This window comes from Garra rufa, chromosome 25 (assembly GCF_049309525.1).
Source record: "Garra rufa chromosome 25, GarRuf1.0, whole genome shotgun sequence".
Taxonomy (NCBI): Eukaryota; Metazoa; Chordata; class Actinopteri; order Cypriniformes; family Cyprinidae; genus Garra; species Garra rufa.
Genome location: NC_133385.1, coordinates 30,039,810 through 30,062,308, shown reverse-complemented (window position 1 = coordinate 30,062,308; position 22,499 = coordinate 30,039,810). Strand labels below are relative to the sequence as shown.

At 37.2% G+C, this 22,499-nt stretch overlaps 1 protein-coding gene across 1 annotated transcript in view; it reads left to right on the top strand.

Moving 5' to 3' along the window:
* The window catches only part of abtb2b (ankyrin repeat and BTB (POZ) domain containing 2b), a 52,548-nt gene extending 36,641 nt beyond the window's left edge, over nucleotides 1-15,907 (top strand). The window contains exons 4-17 of the mRNA XM_073831512.1: nucleotides 5,619-5,771; nucleotides 7,456-7,621; nucleotides 7,735-7,824; nucleotides 7,984-8,085; nucleotides 8,216-8,312; nucleotides 10,043-10,178; nucleotides 11,196-11,470; nucleotides 11,630-11,808; nucleotides 12,100-12,205; nucleotides 12,342-12,444; nucleotides 12,570-12,660; nucleotides 12,758-12,826; nucleotides 13,082-13,195; nucleotides 15,208-15,907. Coding sequence (XP_073687613.1) covers nucleotides 5,619-5,771; nucleotides 7,456-7,621; nucleotides 7,735-7,824; nucleotides 7,984-8,085; nucleotides 8,216-8,312; nucleotides 10,043-10,178; nucleotides 11,196-11,470; nucleotides 11,630-11,808; nucleotides 12,100-12,205; nucleotides 12,342-12,444; nucleotides 12,570-12,660; nucleotides 12,758-12,826; nucleotides 13,082-13,195; nucleotides 15,208-15,405 — 1,879 coding nt within the window. The 3' untranslated portion in view covers nucleotides 15,406-15,907. The remainder of the gene's footprint in view (nucleotides 1-5,618; nucleotides 5,772-7,455; nucleotides 7,622-7,734; nucleotides 7,825-7,983; nucleotides 8,086-8,215; nucleotides 8,313-10,042; nucleotides 10,179-11,195; nucleotides 11,471-11,629; nucleotides 11,809-12,099; nucleotides 12,206-12,341; nucleotides 12,445-12,569; nucleotides 12,661-12,757; nucleotides 12,827-13,081; nucleotides 13,196-15,207) is intronic.
* The last annotated feature ends 6,592 nt before the right edge of the window (nucleotides 15,908-22,499 follow it).

Genomic DNA, 22,499 nt, shown 5'->3' with positions numbered 1-22,499 from the left:
AAACAAACATTCATATAGTTACATATCTTGATACAGCATTAGAAAATCTTATCCTTGAGTATTGTAATGGGTAATGGCAAATATTTACTCATAATATCTACCTTCATGCAATAAGGTGATAATTATTTACAATAATTAAAGATTTTTTTTGAATGAGCAGTAGAGCACTAATTAAACAATAAGGTGTCGTTATTTCTTTAACCAAGGCCTCATCTGTTGGAAAGTCTGATTTATAGAAAGACCTTTTCAAAATCTTAAAAACTGTACACCAAATTTTTTAGAGAAACACCAAATTGTACACCATTTCTTTTAGGGAACCACATTTTGAGTGAAAAACCAAATTCTAAACCAAATTTTGAGTGAAACACCAAATTTTACACCAAATTTTGAGTAAAACACCAAATTTTTAGAGAAACACCAAATTCTACACCAATTATTTTAGTGAACCTCCAAATTTTGAGTTAAATACCACATGCTTCGCCAAATTTTGAGTGAAATGCCAAGTTCTGAGAAACCAAATTTTGAGTAAAACACCAAATTGTACACCAAATGTTTAGAGAAACACCAAATTCAACACCAATTATTTTAGTTAACCACCAAATTTTGAGTTAAATACCACATTCTAAGTGAAAAACCAAATTCTTCACTAGAATTTGAGTTAGAAACCAAATTCTAAACCAAATTTTGAGTGAAACACAAAATTCTAAACCAAATGTTGAGTTAAACACATTTTGAGTAAAACACCAAATTGTACATCAAAGTTTTAGAGAAACACAAAATTCTAGACCAATTATTTTAGTGAACCACCAAATTTTGAGTTAAATACCACATTCTTCGCCAAACTTTGAGTGAAAGGCCGAATTCTAAGTGAAAAAACTAATTCTTCACTAGATTTTGAGTGAGAAACCAAATTGAGTGAAACACCAAATTGTACACCAAATTTTTAGAGAAACACCAAATTGTACACCAATTTTTAGAGAAACACCAAATTGTACACCAATTTTTAGAGAAACACCAAATTGTACACCAATTTTTAGAGAAACACCAAATTGTACACCAATTCTTTTAGTGAACCACCAAATTTTGAGTTAAATACCACATTTTTCGACAAATTTTGAGTGAAACGCCAACTTCTACACCAAATTTTGAGTAAAACACTAAATTGTACACCAATTTTTAGAGAAACGCCAAATTATAAGTGAAAAACCAAATCCTTCACAAGATTTTGAGTGAGAAACCAAATTCTAAACTAAATTTTGAGTGAAACACCAAATTGTACACCAGTTCTTTTAGTGAACCACCAAATTTTGAGTTAAATACCACATTCTTCACCAAATTTTGAGTTAAACGCCAAATTCTACACCAATTCTTTTAGTGAACCACCAAATTTTGAGTTAAATACCACATTCTTCGCCAAACTTTGAGTGAAACACCAAATTCTAAGTGAAAAAACAATTTTTTTTGAGAAACAAGGGGTAATAGCAAATATTTACTCATAATATCTACCTTCAAGAAGTAAGATGATAATTGTTTACAATAATTAAAGAAAAAATTTGAAAGGCAGCCATCTGGAATGAGCAAATTTTAATCTTTAATCAAGGCCTCATCTGTTGGAAAGTCTGATGTATAGAAAGACCTTTTCAAAATCTCAACGGTGGGCTGGAGTACACTATTTACACATGACTTTTGAATTCAAACAAATATACCAAATAACGCTCCCATTTAAAGTAACGCTGGGATTAATCATCATCGGCCGCCAAACCACAAAAAATTCCTGGCTTGAAAACAACAGCGTTTAATATGCAGCGGCCATAGAGTCTCCTGCCAGACGCTAATGTTTGTATATGACTCAGAGAGATGCTTCAGCGTTATATATGTTTATAGTGAGGGAAGCAGCCGTGTGGTCTCAGTAGTGAACTCTTAATCACTGTTACACATCTCTGGTGTAATCTAGTCACGTTAGGGTCCTTAACACGTGTGTAATGTCTGTGTGTTCCTAGTCCGCCAAATTAGCCCAAAGCGCTGTACGGTTTCCACAAGCCCTGATTAGCCATGCTTTGATGTAGGCTCAAACTGAGCTCGGATTTCGGGTCGAAGGCCACGGGCTGAACTTGAGCCCTTGATTCAGAAGCGCGGGTCATTGTTGAAGCGTGACCCAGGGGCCAAACGAACAAGAGATGGATGGACGCAGACAGACTTTTGCTTTTCACTAGCGTAGCGCTCTGACAACAGAACAAAGCAGAGGTTGTAAAAATGTTGAAGAGGCTTAAATTTCATGCTGGTTTTGTTTTTCATTCATAAAAGAGCAGGTCAGAGGAGTGGACTACGCATTAGGAGTGTGTCCCTGAACGTGTGGCCGGTAGTTGTATCCTAGCGTGAAACACCACATTCTTCAACAACTGTTTGAGAGAAACACCTAATTCTACATCAACTTTTGAGAGAAACGCCAAAATTTACACTGTTTTTTGAGATGCACCAAATTCTACACTAACTTTTGAGTGAAACACCAAATTCTACACCAATTCTTTTAGTGAACCACAAAATTTTGAGTGAAATACCACATTCCTTACCAAATTTAGAGAGAAACACCAAATTCTACACCTTATTTGTAATACATAAAATTCTACCCTAAGTTTTGAGTGAAACACTAAATTATAAATTATAACACCAAATTCTTCGGTTGTTTGAGAGAAACACGTAATTCTACATCAACTTGAGAGAACCACCAAATTCTACACCTTTTTGTGATGCACAAAATTCTACACTTTTGAGTGAAAAAAAACTAATTCTACAACAAATTTTCATTGAAACACTAAATTCTTCATCATTTTCTAAGGAAAACACCAAATTCTAAACCTTTTTGTGATAGACCAAATTCTACAATAAGTTTTAAGTTAAACACAAAATTCAACAACAAAATTTTGGTGAAACACCACATTCTTCAACAACTGTTTGAGAGAAACACCTAATTCTACATCAACTTTTGAGAGAAATGCCAAAATTTACACTGTTTTTTGAGATGCACCAAATTCTACACTAACTTTTGAGTGAAACACCAAATTCTACACCAATTCTTTTAGTGAACCACAAAATTTTGAGTGAAATACCACATTCCTTACCAAATTTAGAGAGAAACACCAAATTCTACACCTTATTTGTAATACATAAAATTCTACCCTAAGTTTTGAGTGAAACACTAAATTATAAATTATAACACCAAATTCTTCGGTTGTTTGAGAGAAACACGTAATTCTACATCAACTTGAGAGAACCACCAAATTCTACACCTTTTTGTGATGCACAAAATTCTACACTTTTGAGTGAAAAAAAAACTAATTCTACAACAAATTTTCAGTGAAACACTAAATTCTTCACCATTTTTTTGAGAGCAATATCTAATTCTACATCAACTTTTGAGAAACACCAAATTCTACAACAAATTTTCAGTAAAACACCAAATTCTTCATTAATTTGTTTAACCTTTTTGTGACAGACCAAATTCTACACTACGTTTTGAGTGAAATACCAAATTCTACAACAAATTCTCAGTAAAACACCAAATGCTTCATTCATTTTTTAAGGGAAAGACCTAATTCTACATCAACTTTTGAGAAAAACACCAAGTTCCACACTTTTCTTGTGATATGTCAAATTTTACACTAAGTTTTAAATGAAACGCTACATTTTACAACAATTTTTCAGTGAAACACCAAATTCAAAATCAGTTATTTTTAGAGAAACACCAAATGTTGAGAGAAACACAAAATTCTATACCAATTCGTTTACTGAACCAAAACGTTTTGAGTGAAATGCCATTCTATACCAAATTGTAAGTAAAAAATGAAATTCTTCACCAGATTTTGAGTGAAACACAAAATGGTGCGTGAAACAACAAATACTACACCAGTTCTTTTAGTGAACCACCAAATTTTGAGTGAAATACCACATTTGTTTACCAAATTTTGAGAGAAACACCAAATTCTACACTTAGTTTTAAGTGAAACAGCAAATTTAGAAAATGTTTTAACATGTCAACTTTAACATGTTTATGAAGATCTTCTAAAACTACTACCCTGTAAAAGACTATTGTGCCCCTTGTGGCAGCACTGAGAATACAATGAAGCCCAAACAAACTGATCACTGGCAGAACACCTGACAAACAAAACTTGATTTTTTCATATCCTCCCTCAAGATTTAAATATAGCTTTTCTAAATTTAGCTTCGCCTTCAGATGCTTCACACTTGAAAGCTGACTTCAGAATTATAATAGTCTTTTCTTTTGAACCAAAATGGCTCCCATCAAGTTGTCATCTGCAGAGTGGATCTGTTTGTTGTGGTTGAGCACGTCTGCAGGTCTCAGGAGATTTGTTTCTCTGTTCCGCATATCTTGTGTGTTTAATGAGCTTCACGCTCCTCTCGGTACGTCTCATTTGCATGTCTTGCCGGGCTGACAGACTCTCGGCGGGACTTCTTTGGTTTGTTGTTTGACGTCATTGTGTTCCCTGCTGTGCATCGAGCACTTTGGGGCCCGACTTTCATGTTGGTATCTTCTCTAAACCCGATGTGAAGCTTACTTTCTCTGAGGGGATGGAAAGCTGGGGAGACGTGACAAAAAACTGCAGTACTAGTAGCTGCGGGATTCCTAATCTTTTTATCAGGGTTTTACTTAGAAAAAGATTAGATTAGGATTTGGGAAGGGGATGCAGGACCTATATCAGTGTCTGGTGATGAAACTTCACGGCTCAGGCTGATTTGGATGCTAAATACAGCTAACTGATGCTGGTACAGCTGAACGGTTACAATACGCGCCCATTTTTAGTACAAATTGCTTTTAATGGTGACAGTAAAGGAGGTCTATATTATAAAGGAATCTATTTGTAAGCTTTCCATTCACCTCAATGGCATTTGTTCGTACTTTTTGTGATTAATTTGAGCCAAACTTTGACCAAGAACTCATTTTGATGTGTATTTTCTCTATGCTTTTTTACCTCTACTTCACCTTTCAGAGGCTGAAACTTGTCAAAACTCTGAATTATTATTGTGTCCTCGTGTCAAGACGCTTGAACACATACAAACACATTCATGTCCACAGGGAGTGTTCGTGAGCTGCTGGAAACAAGACAACTTCAGCAGCTGTAGATCATTCTCAGCGTGAACTCTCTGATATGACAGGCTGCTGAAAGACATGGCCCATCTCAGTGAAAGCTGCTCTTTCTTATTGCACAAGCCCTGCTTTACAAACACTAGCAGATTTAGTGCGGTGTGGCCCAGCTTGTTTTACACAACTGTTGATCTCAGCAGACTTGTCACACACACACACACACTATACACAGTCTATAATTATTTGCATATAAAAACAATAGTATTTTATAGTTGGTTTTAGCTCACTTTTGGGAACCAATCTGGAATCTGAAAAGCATTTTTTACTATTTTACAACTAATAATAAAACACAAATTGCAAATACCAAATCTGAAATCAATTCATGGCTGTCAGTGTCATCAGGAGAGTACAATGGAGCATTGTAGTTTCTTACAGCAATGAATACAATGAAAAATTGTTGCAATAATAATACAACAATGGACTGGAAACAAACTTGCTGTTTTTTTGGCGTCTTCAGGCCGTTCCTCCTCCTCCCCCCGCTGATGGAATGGATGCGCGTGGCCATCGTTCACGCAGAGCATCGCCGCAGCTTATTGGTGGACAGCGATGATGTCAGACAAACGGCACGGCTGCTCCTGCCCGGACTGGACTGTGAGCCCAGACTGCTGAAGTAAGACATTCACATCATACAACACTTTCTGACTATACCTGTTGGATGAAAAACAAGTAATGAAAATGCTTTGAGGAATGTATCTAGAGAGCAGAAAAATACAGGGTGGACACTTTTACATTAATCAAAAACTCCCTAGAAGAAAAACACCACTGAAAAACACTTAGCAACCACACAGCAATACCTTAGCAACCATTCGAAATACCTTAGATACCATAAAGTGTTGTGTTCTGCAAGAAACTATAAAGTAACACCCTACTATCCACTCAGAACACATTAACTGCATAGTAACTACATACAATGCTGTAGCAACTACTCAGAGCACCATAGCAACCAAAAACAATGATCTAGTAACCTGTTAGAACACCTTAGATACTGCACAGCAATGCCCAAACAACCACTTAGAATTAAATATGAAGCAAACACTCAGAACACCTTAGCAAAACTTAGAACAGCTTAGCAACTGCATAGCAACGCCCTAGCAACTATAACATCTTAGCAACTACAAAGCAATGATCTAACAACCCAAACTCCTTAGCAACCATTTGCAACATTTCAGCAACTGCATAACAACACCCTAGCAACAATAACACCTTAGCAACCACTTAGGACAGTTCAGCAACTGAATAATAAAGCCCTAGCAACCACTTAGAACAGTTCAACAACTGCATAACAACACCCAAGCAACCAGAACTCTTAACCATTTAGAACAGCTTAGCAACGCAATACCTTAACAACCCGAACTCCTTAGCAACCACTTACAACAGATTAGCAACTGCATAACAATGCCCTAGCAACCAGAACATCTTAACAATCACTTACAACAGCTTGGCAAGTGCATAACAATGACCAAGCAACCACCTACAACAGTTTGGCAACTGCATAACAATGCCCTAGCAACCACTTAGAGCAGCCTGGCAACTGTATAACAATGCCCTAGCAACCAGAACACCCTAGTAACCACTTACAACAGTTTAGCAACTGCATAACAACTCCTTAACAACCAGAACACCTTAACAACCACTAAGAACAGCTTGGCAACTGCATAACACCGCCCTAGCACAAATCAAAACATACTGCCACATACAACACTTTTTATACAGAAGCTGTGTTAAAAATATACAAATATTAATAAATAAACATTTTAAGAAGCATACAATGAATGAAAACCTTTTTAAAATACATGAAAACATTTTTATGTAATTTGTACTAATGAATCATGTAACAGGGCCAATGAAAAATCACATTTCATGCTGACATTAGGGTGCTTTGTCAAGTTCTCCAGTCGTAGTGACCTTGTTTTCAGAGTATAGTTTAGTGTTTCTATCACAACCGTGTAAGACTAATTAAATTATTATTTTTTTTAAATGTCAACACTTTTAAATAGCACTTAAAATGTGGCAGAGCTGAAGCTATCAGACATGATCTCATGCTCCTCCTTATATGTGACTTTCCATCAAGCTGCATTAAAACATTTGGCAAAGACCATCGGCAAAGCCTCAGATTTTTACTGTTCCTCAAGAGCCTAGCCTTTTACTTAATGATTTGAAAACACTTCAGGAAAATACAGCACTCCACCCATGAAAGCATATACTAAACACCAACACCCCTTTCTTCACTTACTCCCTCACTGTCCGCCTTTTCCTTCATGAGTGTTTTCTAACTCTTCTTCTGTCTTCTGTAGGCCAGAGTGCTGCTTTAGCTCCTTCAGGAGGCTGGATGCCAAAGCAGCCACAGATAAGTTCCAGCTGGACCTGGGTTTTCGCATGCTCAACTGTGGCCGCACCGACCTGATTGGCCAGGCCATCGAGCTGCTGGGGCCAGATGGTGTCAACAGCATGGATGACCAGGTACCATGAGCTCAGAACCGCAAACCAGAAGTTAACAGCACCTGTCAGCACTGAAGACCAAGCTATATATCACTCTGTAACACTGATATCATGTTTTGGATGCATCTGTGTAGGGTATGACTCCGCTCATGTACGCCTGCTCAGCTGGAGACGAGGCTTTAGTCCAGATGTTGATTGATGCTGGAGCCAATCTGGATGTAGCGGTATGGACCACCAGTTACTTTTTTAGCCCGTCACTATTTTAGGATGTTAAGACCTGTTTAAACTAAGTTCAATGTTCATTAAATTCTTGAAAAAACGTGGGTATTTGAATTTTTCTGCGTTAAGTATTGTTTATAAAGCTGATGGTCTTTTGTGTTCAGGTACCCGTTTGTTCTCCCAAACACCCATCAGTCCATCCAGACAGCCGCCACTGGGTGGCGCTCACATTCGCTGTGTTACATGGACATATATCAGTAGTACAGGTAAAGAGCTGCTTGTTTTATTGTGTGATTTTTTTTTTCATACTGTAACTATACTTACAAGACTGAGCCACAAAAACACTGCCAGCAATATTCTTTTTTTTACTCTCCTAACCTACATCTGTATCTTCAGCTTCTGTTAGATGCCGGGGCGAATGTGGAAGGAGCAGCCATCCGTAACGGACAGCAGAGCAATGTCGAGACGCCTCTCCAGCTGGCATCTGCAGCAGGTGTGTGTAGCACAACTCCCTCATGCCAGCCTCTCCCAACATCCACCAGCTCAGATTTACAGCCTGCCAGGGAAGGCTGACCACTCCTATCCCAAACAGGAATCCCTAAAAATATGGGCCTGTGTTGGCAGACCAAAGCCAAACTGTACAGGCCACAAACTCTGAGAGTTGACGGAATTGGGTCAGGAAGAAATGTTTTGCCACAATTCAGAGAATGTGTTTGGTTTGAAACCTTTTATAGGTGTGGGGACGTTCAACAGGAAGTTTGAGGAGTCAAATCTTTTTTTAACATTTAGTATGTAAAAAGTTAGATGGACTTTACCACTGGCCATACTATAGTATCTAGAACAGGGGTGCCCAAACTCGGTCCTGGAGGGCTAGTGTCCTGCAGAGTTTAGCTCCAACTTGCCTCAGAACACCTGCCCGGAAGTTTCTTTCATGCCTAGTAAGAGCTTGATTAGCTGGTTCAGGTATGACTAAATGGGGTTGGAGGTAAACTCTGCAGGACACCGGCCCTCCAGGACCGAGTTTGGGCACCCCTGATCTGTCACACTTTCACTACGTTCCATTCTGAAGGGCTTGTCCCTATGCCCTAACTCCTTTGAAAGGTTTATTTTCCAGAGTGGGAGCTTCAATAGGATGAAGGGTGTAGGTCAGGGATGTTCCTAGAGAGCCACTGTCCTGCAGAGTTTAGCTCTAACCCTAATTAAACACACCTGAACCAGCTAATCAATGTCTTCAGACTCACTAGAAACTTCCAGGGAAGTGTGTTGGATCTGGTTGAAGCTACACTCTGCAGGACAGTGGCCCTCTAGGAACAGGTTTAGGCACTTCTGGTGTAGGGGACCAAACAACTGTTCCTTGGAATGCACTTATAGGACATCTTGTTGAGCCAAACAAGGAGTCGCTATCATTGCACTATTAAACCTGCGCAAACAATCATGAGGGCAAAGTGTCACTCTTAAGTTTATTCCCTAAGGCCCTTTAAAGTAGCCAGTTTTGACACTTTGGTTTAAAACCCCTCACTATAGCGGACACGATTGTCCTCACTCTTAAGTTTATTCCCTAAGGCCCTTTAAAGTAGCCAGTTTTGACACTTTGGTTTAAAACCCCTCACTATAGCGGACACGATTGTCCTCACTCTTAAGTTTATTCCCTAAGGCCCTTTAAAGTAGCCAGTTTTGACACTTTGGTTTAAAACCCCTCACTATAGCGGACACGATTGTCCTCACTCTTAAGTTAGACGCCATAATATATTTAACACTGATGAACATGAGGCTCTAAGGGAGATGAAGGCTGCATCCAAAATTGCATACACCAGTGGTCTCAAACTCCTGGAGGTTCCTGAAGGGAACTATAATATGGCTGGGAGGGCCAAGTTTTAAACTTCAATAGGCAATATTAGGTTAATATTTAATGTTACTAGTGTCAAAAATCTAAAGAAAGTACCGTAGAGTCAATTTTGGATGAGGAGGATGTTGAGGATGAGTTCTGAAAGTTATAGTATGTTTTCATAGTACATCAGAGTCTTTTATCTCGAAAGATCAAGGAAAAGTTGATTCCTTGTGACATGACCCTTCTAGGATCATTATTGTAATGATCATGAATTGCGTTCTTCTCTTTTATTGTGGTTCTCTCTCATTTATTCTCCAGATCTGCGTAATCTTACCATCTGTTTCTCCTTTTCTCCTTCTCCTTCTGGTCACTCTGCTGCTTTCACAATCTCGTAGGGAATTACGAGATGGTTAGTTTACTGCTGGCGCGCGGTGCCGACCCCCTACTGAGGTCCCAGGACGGAAACACACTGACATCAACACTGTATGAGGACATGAACTGCTTCAGTCACGCTGCCGCCCATGGCCATAGGTAATACTTCCCATCATCTCCAGCAGCCTGGAACAGATCACACTAAAACATATTCACCCCCAGCAATTCTGAACATCATCCCTTATTACGTAAACGCAACTGCATTACCACATCAGCTATCTAACTTACTATCTATTCCTATAGCTCACTGGTATCAAATTCCTGAGGGCCACAGCTTTGGATAGTTAAGCTCCAATCCTAATCAAACACACCTGATCCAGCTAATCAAGCTCTTCAGGATTACTAGAAACTTCCAGGCAGGTGTGAGTTGGAGTTGGTTGAAGCTAAACACTGCAGAGCTGTGGCCCTCCAGGAATTTAGTTTGAGACCACCGCATAGCTTTTGATTTATCTAATAATTACCTACTTTTATCCTGTCAGGTATCTGTCTGTCCAATCATTTATCTAGTCAGCCATCTATCTAGCCATCCAATTATTTATCTTTACATCTAGCTTTCAACTGATCCATAAATTTTTTTGCCCACTCATTCATTAGCTATGCAACTAGTTATCTGTCCATCCAATTGTTTATTGTCTGTCTCTATCTATCTTTTTGCCTATCTCTCCAATTATTCATCATTTGTCTGTCTATATATCTATCTGTGTCTAGTCATTCATTATCTATCCTGCTAGTCATCCGTCCATCCAATTGTTCATTATCTATCTATCTAGGCTTTTTTGGCTATTTTTCATCACGTCTATCTATCCATCTAGCTTTTTATCCTTCTGTCTGTTAGTCCAAGCACCCATTTTCTATCCACATATCTATCCAATTATTTATTATCCATTTATCCATATAGCTTTCTATTGATCTCATCTCATTTTGTCCACTCATCCACCTGTCTGTTTATGCAACTATCTACCTACTGTATGTATTCATCCATCTAGTTATCCATCAGCTATCCATCCTTCTATGTATATTTCCAAGCATTCTCTTTCCATTTATTTAGCCAGCTATTTATCTATCCACCCATCTCATTCAATTCTCATTGAACTAAAACACAACTATGTTCTCCAGGAATGTTTTGAGGAAGCTCCTCTCTCAGCCTCAGAAGGTGAGGGAAGATGTACTCTCGCTGGAGGAGATCCTGGCAGAGGGTGTGGAGGCTGAGACGCGGGCGTCTGGCCGAAACGGACATTCTCTACCCCCTCCTCCATCTCCAAACCTCAGCCAGGTGTCAGAAGAAGCCCTGCCCAAGCTGTGTAAGGCCCGTATGAAAGCTCTGCAGGAGGCATCCTTCTACAGCGCAGAGCACGGCTACCTGGATGTCACCATGGAGCTCAGATCACTGGGTAGGTTAGACACATGTTTAACCACAGAGTCATAAATTATTTACAGAGAAGACAGAGTACAGATGAGATTTTCTTTCTTTGATAGAGTTATGGAAACCTGAGCTATCTAGAAAACATTTGATTATTTGTAAACAATTCTCTACATATATGGTTCTGCAGGAGTGCCATGGAAGCTCCATGTGTGGTTGGAGTCGCTACGCAGCGCTCAGCAAAAGTCCAGAGCCGGAGTCACACTGTCCCTTCTGCGAGACTTCACCTCCATCAAAGAGGAGGACTACTGTGAGGAACTAGTCTGCGTCGGCCTTCCTCTAATGTTTAACATCCTGAAAAATAGCAAGGTACTTAAAAAAAAAAAAAAACCTGGACATTTGTTCACAAAAAGTACAATTTAGCAAATAAAAAAAGTGAACTTACGCAATTATTCTTTGTCAATGGTCAGCAATTAAAAATTGAACCCAAACTATGAACTAAAACATTACAGATCATTATAGTTAGAAACTTGGATCTTAAACGGACATTATGTTCTAAAATATTTGTATTCTGTTTTTGAGCCAAAAATTCAAACTGATGAATTAACTTATGACTTAAACTACCTTATGACTACTACTCTCTCTTGTTTTCCTCTACAGAACGATGCAATAATCCACCAGCTGGGTGGCATTTTTAGTCACTGTTATGGTCCGGCTCCTCTTCCTTCTATCCAAGAAAAGAAGGCAGCTCTTTCAGCTCAACTTGGTAATTCACTACATCTTAATACAGTTATTTTTTTTTTTTCCGACTAAATCCACCAGTTAAGATACCCAGATTATTGTTGCAGTTCATTTTTATTTTGGTCTTTAACGTCTTTGTCTCCGATTCCTCTTTTCCGCAGACCCTCACTTTCTGAACAACCCAGAGATGTCGGACGTGACATTCCTAGTGGAGGGCAAACCTTTCTACGCTCATGGGGTTCTGCTGCTCACGGCGTCCGACAGGTGAGTCTGTTACCTTACATAATAAAATAAATCTGTTATCACATAACACAGATCTCTTACGTAAATGATATTTTGAAAATAACTGAACTGTTAAGAACAAAGTATGTTGTCTGCTCTGGGATCAGGTTCAAAACACTGCTGGCACTGAACGGGACAGACAGCACTCAGCCACGCAAAGAAATCGAGATCACCAACGTCAAGTACAACATCTTTCAGGTACCTTCAGATGAATCCTCATTCAGCGAGCCATGACACAACAGGGTGTTCTGAGATGTTATCAGGAGTTAATCACTGTCTCATTGTGTTTATGTAGATGATGATGTCATATCTGTACTGTGGGGGGACAGAGTCTGTGAAGATGGGCGTTCCAGATTTACTGGAGGTAAGATAAACATGATACAGGCCAACCCAGCTAAATACTCAAAAACAGAGAGGTAGATCTTGGAAGTTCATCCACAGTCGCTGCCAATTGTTCAGGCACTGGAACCTCTTGAGTCGACCTGCAGTAATTCAAGATGAAACTTTATCTTCTCAGATTCACTGAGACTCTTCTTGGCCAGTAAAATATTTTTGCAGATTGAAGCAAGTAATAAAACAGAATAAGTAATTGTTGATTCCTTTTGTTTGCTTTCTCTAGTTACTGTCAGCAGCAAGTTTGTTCCAGTTGGGGGCGCTGCAGCGGCACTGTGAAATGATCTGTGCTCAGAACATTGACCTCGACAATGCTGTGAACATCTACCACACTGCTAAGGTATATATATTAATTATGTAATATATACAGTATACAACTATTAAAAAAAATTATTAAAATGCATATAACTACAGTTGAAGTCAAAAGGTTACATGCACCTCGCAGAATAAGAGGGAACATACAAAATGAATGTTATTTTTTATGTAGTACTGTACTGACCTGAATGAGATATTTCACATAAAATATGTTTACATATAGACCACAAGAGAAAATAATAGTTGAATTTATAAAAACGACCCTGTTCAAAAGTTTACATACACTTGATTCTTAATACTGTGTTGTTACCTGAATGATCCACAACTGGGTTTTTTTGTTTAGTGATAGTTTCTCATGAGTCCCTTGTTTGTCCCGCTGTTCTTCAGAAAAACCCTTTCGGTCTCACAGAATTTTTGTGTATTTGAACCGTTTCTAACAACGACTGTATGATTTTGAGATCAATATTTTCACACTGAGAACTGAGGGACTCATACGCAACTATTACAGAAGGGTTCAAACGCTCACTGATGCTCCAGAAGGAAAAACAATGCATTAAGAGCCGGGGGTGACAACTTTTTGAATTTGAAGATCAGGGTAAATTTAACTTATTTTGTCTTCTGGGAAACATGTAAGTGTCTTCTGTAGCTTCTGAAGGGCAGTAAATGAAAAAAGTATGATATTTAGGCAAAATAAGAAAAATGTACACTCCCTAATTTTATTCAAAAGTTTACACCCCTGGCTCTTAATGCATAATTCTTCCTTCTGGAGCATCAGTGAGTGTTTGAACCTTCTGGAATAGTTGCATATGAGTCCCTCAGTTGTCCTCAGTGTGAAAAGATGGATCAAATACACAAAAATGCTAAAAAAGCAAAGAATCTGTGGGACCTGAAGGACTTTTCTGAAGAACAGCGGGTGGTTTAAGGACAAACAGTAAAAAAAAAAAAAACAGTTGTGGATCATTCAGGTAAGAATCGAAGTGAATGTAAACTTTTGAATGGGCCATTTTTATAAGTTCAACTATTATTTCTCTTGTGGACTACATGTAAACATCTTTTATGTGAAATATCTTATTCAGGTTAGTACTAAATAAAAAAAATATCATGCATTTTGAATGATCCCTCTTATTTTGGTAAAATAATTCTCTTTCTGCAGATTCTGCATGGTGTATGTAAACTTTTGACTTCACTTATACATATTTATTTTAAATTGCAAAAAATGGCATACAAAGTCTGAATATCCTGAATAATAAAAAGTAAAAAGCATTTTGGTGGTATAAAACTGTATTGTACCATGTTTATATTTATTGTACCATGGTAAAACCATTTTACATGTCAAAAAACATGAAAATGTGGTTTATTTTTACAGACAAGGTGGTATTACCACGAATCATTGCTACTGTTTACAAGAGATAATGTTTTCAAAATGTAAATTAGTTGTACTAGCAACGCTTCAAAGTCTGAAAATTACAACACATTTGTTTTTATTCATTCATTCATTCATTAAAAAAAAAAAAAACTTTGCTTAAATAGCTCTGCCCGCAATCATTGGAATTTTGAAATACCTTTATTATACTTATGGCACTGCAAAAAAGTGCTCTTGTTTTCCAGTGTCTAAAGATTCATAAATCAAAACACATTTACTTCAGAAACAAAATGGCATAAGATTTGTTTTGTTTAGAAATGTATCAAAAAGTGAGTTTATGTTTAAAACAAGAAAATACTAGCCAACAGGCTCAGAAATTTTAACTTATTGCAAATTGGAAACTAGTTCATACCCCAGTGACAGATATTTCCCTTCATTTTGTTCAAATTCTCAGAAAACAAGACTTCATATCTTCAGTTTGCTTCTCAAGATGATGTATCTTGATTTAAGGATGTTTAGAGGTTTGCACTCTGCTCCAATTTAAGACCTTTTAAGGCCTTAATTTGTGGAGGAGCAAATTAAGACTTTTAAGACTTGCGAGAAACCCTGTACCAAAGTGTCTTTCCTGTAACTCAGTGCATAATGAATGTTTTTTTGTGTGTGTTTTTGTCCAGGCTCATGGTGCGGTGGAGCTCAGTACGTACTGTGAAGGTTACTTCCTGCAGAACATGGCAGGTCTGTTGGAGAGGGAAGCCTTCCGGACGCTGATTCTGGGGTCCGGGACACGGACTGGAAAAGACTTTCTTCTGGAAGAGCTGGAAACAACGTTAGCACGCAGGCTACGCTCACTGCTAGTGACTTCTCGTGTGTGAAAGGAAAAGAGTGAATAAAAAAAAGAAGGACATGACATGAATGTGTAGATGTTAAGACACAAGAAAAACTTCAATGCTGTTGAAAACAAAAAACAAAGATGGACTGACTGAAGTTGAGCTTTGTGGACAGTTTCATGAATTCTACGAATAATCATTTATCGGACACAAGCTTTGGGAGCTTGTGAAAAATGACATAAAATGCTGCAGCGTTTGTGTGGCTAAAGCTATCAGAACTAAGGTATGTTAAGATTGTGGACAACAGTTTCCCCACACTTAAACACACGCCATTTTGTACAGAGTTTGGCTAAAGTGGGAGGCTAGAGCATATCTTTTTTTCCTAATCCATAATTGTTTTATTTTAAGCTATTATAGATGAATCTTGTAATGGAGAAAGACAAGGATGTTTTCTATTTAAAAATGTGAGATTATTTAAGTTGCTATTTTATCTTGCTTCGTGCCAAGCAAATAAAGTTATATATAAACAAATATTGTGTGTCTACAATTATATCCAATCACATAAATATGCAAACGGTTATTGCAGATGATGACATTCTATCAATGTCATTATATAATGTTTATTTTTTGCACAACACTAGCATAATGTACCTACGAAATATGTGAATGAAATACTGTGTGTAAAGTTGAGCAAAATTAACTGCAGAAAAGTATGAGAACAATGAGCAGGCTTTAAAGTTTGATTAAAAATAAGACCGTGTTGCCATCTTCTGGTTATTCAGATCACTGCAGGTTAAACTGCTGTCTCTTTCCTTATTTCTAAGTGTACAACCAACGGAAAAAAGGGAATAAAAATAGTCACGTCAACTTACCAGGCTTGAAAGAACCATCTACAATTATTGATGAATACATACAAATAGACAGGTTTCCAAACTGGGAATTCACAAACTCCTAAAGGAATACAAGTACAGGGTTTGTGAGTCATAAAAAATACCATATGCTGTGCTCACTCATAAAAAAAAAGAAAAAAGAAAAAAAAAATGAATAGTAGCTTTTATGTTCACTCACATGATGAGATTCATAGACTCAAGTCCTGTTAGGAGCCTAATACAAATTTACATTACATGGAGCAGATCTCCTCATGAGATCACATGACATGGAAGTTATTAATATTTCTATAACAGCATCAAGAACTAAACACATTTTGCATGATGCTGTATCAGTAAGTCCAACACTGCCATAACAACGCAGCAAACAAAAAAATTAAAACAAAATATTAGCTAGGTCAGTCAATTCAACTCATCGATTCACGTTTTTTATTTATTTTAACTGCATCTTTGTTGCATTATGTTTGCATTAAGTTTGCATGCCAGCAACTCAATAAGTATTAAACATATTTGAACATCCTTCTACATTTTAGTCCTTAAACCAGTGGTTGTGTCCTATACGGGACGGCGGGACACACGATAAAGGGAGTTTTCTCTCCATATAATGGACTTCTATGGTGCCCCAGAGTTTGAACTTTTAAAATACAGCTTCAAAGGGCTCTAAACGATCACAGCCGAGGAAAGAAGGGTCTTATCCAGCAAAACGATCGGTTATTTTCTAAAAAAAAATTACAATTTATATACTTTTTAACCTCAAATGCTCATCTTATCTAGCTCTGTGTGTACTCTATGTAGAGATTAAAAAGTATATAAATAGTAAATGTTTTTAGAAAATAACCAATTGTATCGCTAGATAAGACCATTCTTCCTCGGCTGGGATCATTTAGAGCCATTTAAGCTGCATTTTGGAAGTTCAAACTCGGGGGCACCATAGAAGTCCATTATATGGAGAGAAATCCTGAAATGTTTTCTTCAAAAAACATTTCTTTACGAGTTAAGAAAGAAAGACATGAACATCTTGGATGACAAGGGGGTGAGTACATTATCTGTACATTTTTGTTTTGAAAGTGAACTACTCCTTTAATCTGAGTTTTTGTCCTAAATAGCCTTTCTATTTTAGAAACGGTTTCTAATTCCGCGACATCGTGACTGGACAACTACAACAGTGATAATCTCAGGTGCTTATTATGTGCTTCATTCAGTGTTAAAGGTCTCTAATGAGAGTTTGAATTTCATATTGCGTGACATTTATAGCCATACTTAAAGTAACATAGCTTACCTTACATCTTGAAAATACATTAAAGCAAACATGTACGCTAAAACTGCGAACCAACAATCATATTCCATAACAAAGATGGTATCAGTCACTCAGTATGTAGTTTTATAGCCATACTGAAAGCAACAGATAGTTTACTTCGGATCTTGAAAATAAATTTAAGCAAACGTATGTTAAGACGGCAAACCAACAAGCGTTCTCCATGACAATTTTTTTCTTGTCACTACAGTTTTGTCAATTGTTTTGTTTACTGGTCTATTCTTGTTTCAAGTTTCTCTTTCTAATTAACCTTACACTGGGTCAGTCACTCATTGCTTTGTTCCCACCCTTCTGAATTATGTTGCATACTTGCATTGATAAGGAGTTATCACAAACTAAGGCGGTTTAGTTGTTGCCATCTTACAATCAATAGTAAATGTAAGTTAAATTGTTGCCTGTGTAACCAGTTAAAACCTGAAGTGGCGATGAGGTCTTAAAGTGTGTGAAAAGAGTCTTAAAAAGGTATTAAATTTAACTCCATGATTCCTGTATATACCCTGGAGTAACAGCTACCAGTATCAACAGACACATTGTGTTTATCTCTTAAATTTTCCTTTGACTATGGTCTGGCCTGCCATCTAGTGGCCCTATGCCAAACTTACTTGCCTACCCCTGCCTTAAAGGTTGTATCAGCGATTTCTAGCCTAAAACATAAAGTGTCAATTTCAGCTGACCTTTCTTCACGATCCGCTCGCTGCCTGCCCCATAAATTGTCTGTGAAAAAAACGTGTCTCTCTGGTCAGCCTAGGGTCCGAGATATGCCAAAAAAACAATCGGCACTACCAACCTTTCCACACATAAACAAACAGTGTTCCAACCAATCAGCGTCAGGGGTTTGGTGTTGTGGACTTTCCTACTGGTGCAGGGATGTGAGGGAGGCGGAGCGAAAGTCCACAACACCAAACCCCTGACGCTGATTGGTTGGAACACTGTTTGTTTTTGTGTGGAAAGGTTGGTAGTGCCGATTGTTTTTTTGGCATATCTCGGACCCTAGGCTGACCAGAGAGACGCGTTTTTTTTCACAGACAATTTATGGGGCAGGCAGCGAGCGGATCGTGAAGAAAGGTCAGCTGAAATTGACACTTTATGTTTTAGGCTAGAAATCGCTGATACAACCTTTAAACTTTTCATTTGCCATCTTAATTTTTAATGCAATGGGGCAACTTGAGTAAATTTTTGAATTGAAAATGTAGTGATCCAAAACCAAATATGGATCACTTTGTAGTTTGTATACAGCCGAAACTTCTCGTTTTTAAAAAACATTTGTCTAAGGAATAATGTAGAGAGTAGTAACATCTTTTTTCCTCTATCAAAACAATTGCATAGAACATATATGTCTGAATGCAAAAAGCACTACTTTTCCTAAGTTTGCGTGTCTGTACCTCTAGAAGTTACTAAAGATATTAAAGACCTTAATATCCCTTTAGATTTCTAACTTGAATATGCTTTAATCCCAGAGATATGGGGATCCCTAATTGAATTTGATCAATTTTTAATAGTTGAAAGCCACATGTGGTTCACTTTGCATACAACTGACACTTATTGTACTTAAACAACAATGTCTAAAGAATAAATAATACTAAAAACAGATACACATATTTAGTTTACCTTTATCAAATCAATTGCACTGAACATACTTAGAACAAAAAAGGTCCTTTTCTGAAGTTTGCACACCCGTAACTCAAATTACATAGTTGCAATCAAAATTATTCAACCCCCTCGAAATGCAAGACATTTTGCGGCAGAGGACAACATTTTATGAAAACAATTCAACAAAGGCATCAGTAAACTATTGGAGAAAGTTTATTTATAAAGATTTGAGTGATTCTGAGAACATAAAGTTGGAGAATAATGAAAAAAAAATCAATCAAATCAAACTGGCTTTAAATATTCATGTTCAAAATGATCAAAAGTCAAATTTGGTGCAGAATCTTTTATTCTTTACAACCTCCAATAAATGCTACCTGTAAGCGTTTAGAAGCTTCTGTCACCTCTTTACTACAATCTTGGCCCATTCCTTATTTGAAAAAGCTTCAAGATCATTGGTGATCTTTGGTTTTTACAATACCACTGCTTTCATCAAATTTAACCAAATATTTCCAATAGGAATTCAATCTGGAGACTCAACAGGCCACTCAAGAACATTCTATGAACCTATGATCCCTGAACCTAGCATGAGTAGATTTGGATGTATACTTTGGGATGGCTGTCCTACAGGAAAGTCCATTGATCATCAGCTTCAGTCTTTGCACCAAAGGCATCACAATTCTTGTCAAAATGGCCTGATACTTCAAAGACTTCAGGATGTCCTTCATACAGTCATGATTTCCACTTCCTGAAACAGTAAAATACCTCCATAACAGAACTGGCCCACCTCCATGTTCGACCACGGAGATAGAGTTCTTCTGCTTACAAGCTTTGCCTTTTTTGCACCAGACATACCACTGATCCATAAGTCCAAAAAGTTTCAGTCTGGTCACATCACCCAATAAAACATTCTTCCAGAACTCCACAGGTCTCTCCAAACTAATTTCAGCATCTTAAGGTTGGCCTTGTTGTTCTTCTTGGCCAAAAGTGGTATTCGGCAAGATGCCTCAACATAAAGGGCATACTTGTCTAGTGCTCTTCTTATACAATGCATTGAAATGTTTTTCATCCTTTCGTCAGGTCATCTTACAAGTCTTCGGCTGTGCATTGCAAGTTGTTCTCAGTTGCTCTGATCATTCTATGATAATGTGCGTTTTTGTTCAACATCCTCAAATGTTTTCTAGAGTTTCTAAAGGCTTAATTGTGTTTTAAGAAACATTTTGTTCCCTATAAGTGACTTAAAAACGGCAATGTTGAATAGGGGTTGAATAATTATGACATAGCTGCGTTACTAAAAAAATCCGCAAAAACCAACTCAAAAAACATTACATTATATATTGACATTATCACTTTTAATTAGGGATGCACCGATCCGACTTTTTCAGTCCCGATACCGATACCACTGCCTGGGCTTTGTATATCTGTCGATACCCGATACCGATCCGATACCATTGTTGAAATAATAATAAACTGCATACCTTCCACCTTTTTACTTCCTTTTACCATGTAGAAGAAACTAAAGGCACCAAACTTTCCTAACTAAACATTACTTTCCTAACTAAGACAAAACAGATGTAATGTATTGAATACTTATTTATTTGTTATTTAATGAACAATTGTGAATTCAAATCGAAAATAGAATGTAATCAAATTCTTACAATAAATTTAAATAAATAAAATGTAGTAGTAGAAACAAAAGTGTATTGGTCAAACATACAATAGTAATCAAACAAGTTACCAAACATTATAAAGAAGTATCTCTAAAGATACTACTAAAGAAGTAAGAAGTATCATTATAAATGAAGTATCTCCACACAGCCGACTCTTTGGCTCGCTCCATGTTGCTTATGCTCCAACTGTTCCAGCATGCAACACACGTGCTGCTAATGAATGACGTAGGATCTGATGCGACGCTGCAACCTATATTTACAGTTACTGGGTGCGATGGAGGAAGAAAAAAAAAAAGAGGAAAAAAACTGATCGGCCTGTGAATCTGTTAATTTTTCCGATCCCCGATCCAGCTATTTTTTCAATATCGGGGCCGATATCTGATCCTAATATCGGATCGGTGCACCCCTACTTTTAATATGCCAGTACACGTGATCTTCAGAAAAACATGTATTTGTAAAGAACTGCAGTCTCTGGGGGGTGAAATAATTTTGAGTGCAACTGTAGTATAGATAGCTTTTTCCCATTTTTGAATGGTCACCATTGGCATTTAACAAAGAATGATAAAATCAACATATTTTACTAGACCTACAGACCTCTGTGTGAAAATAACCATGATGCTGTCATCTTTCTAAAGTAAGTTTAATCCCCTGCAATTTGGCTCTGAATCTTGGATAAAAAAAAAAAATTGACCGCCCTCTACAAAATAGTGGATCACTCAGGAAATATTCATCTGTGACATTTAATATTTTAACTTTTATCAATATTTATGTTTGTCTTTGTTCAGATAAAATATTAACACAACATATTTTCTGAAATTTGTTTGATTTGACAAGGAACAGCCCAGCTTTGAGCAGGCTATTTTTAATCTGTAAAATGTAAAATATAACCTCTGACATAATCGGACATTAGCCTATATATAAAAACTCATTAAATGAGTATGTTTGCCAAGTGTTTAGAACATATTTTATTTTATATGAAAGACTCACCATTTTCAAATAAAGTCATATGGGTTCAGAAGACAAAAACTTTTAGAAAACCCTTCATTAAACATGACAACTTTAATATAGATTAATATGAATTAAGTTAAACTCCAAGATAGCACACAAATGTCTGCAAGATGTCTGTTAAAGATCTCTTGACCTGGAAAGATGGAAGATGTCAGTTTTATATTCATTCTAAATCATAAACATCTTAAAGACATCTAATAGACGTCTATTTGACATCTGATAGGAAACGTCCAATAGACATATTGCAGATGAGCAAACTACGTTTGCAGATGTAAATGCAGACGTCAAATACATCTCAGAGATGTACATGTGCTAACAGGGCTAATTTATACAGCCTTATAATTTAAGACTGCAGCTGAACTTTTTAGTTTTTAAGTTACAGAACAGCTGTGAATGTGATATTGCTTTCACACAACCAATCAATAATCAAATTAATATTATTAAGTAGATATTACTGAATCAGTCAGTAGTACCAAACTCAAAACAAGATCAAATGCCTTGCAACTGGGAACTACACAAAGTAATGATGCGGTTGATCATTCCTGAATGAATCAATGCTGGAAGGAATCAGTCGAGTAAAAGATTCTTGGACTCATGAATCACAAATATAATATATATTATAGTTTTTGGCGCTATCTGCTGGCGTAAAAATTAAGAAAAAAAAAGAACCAC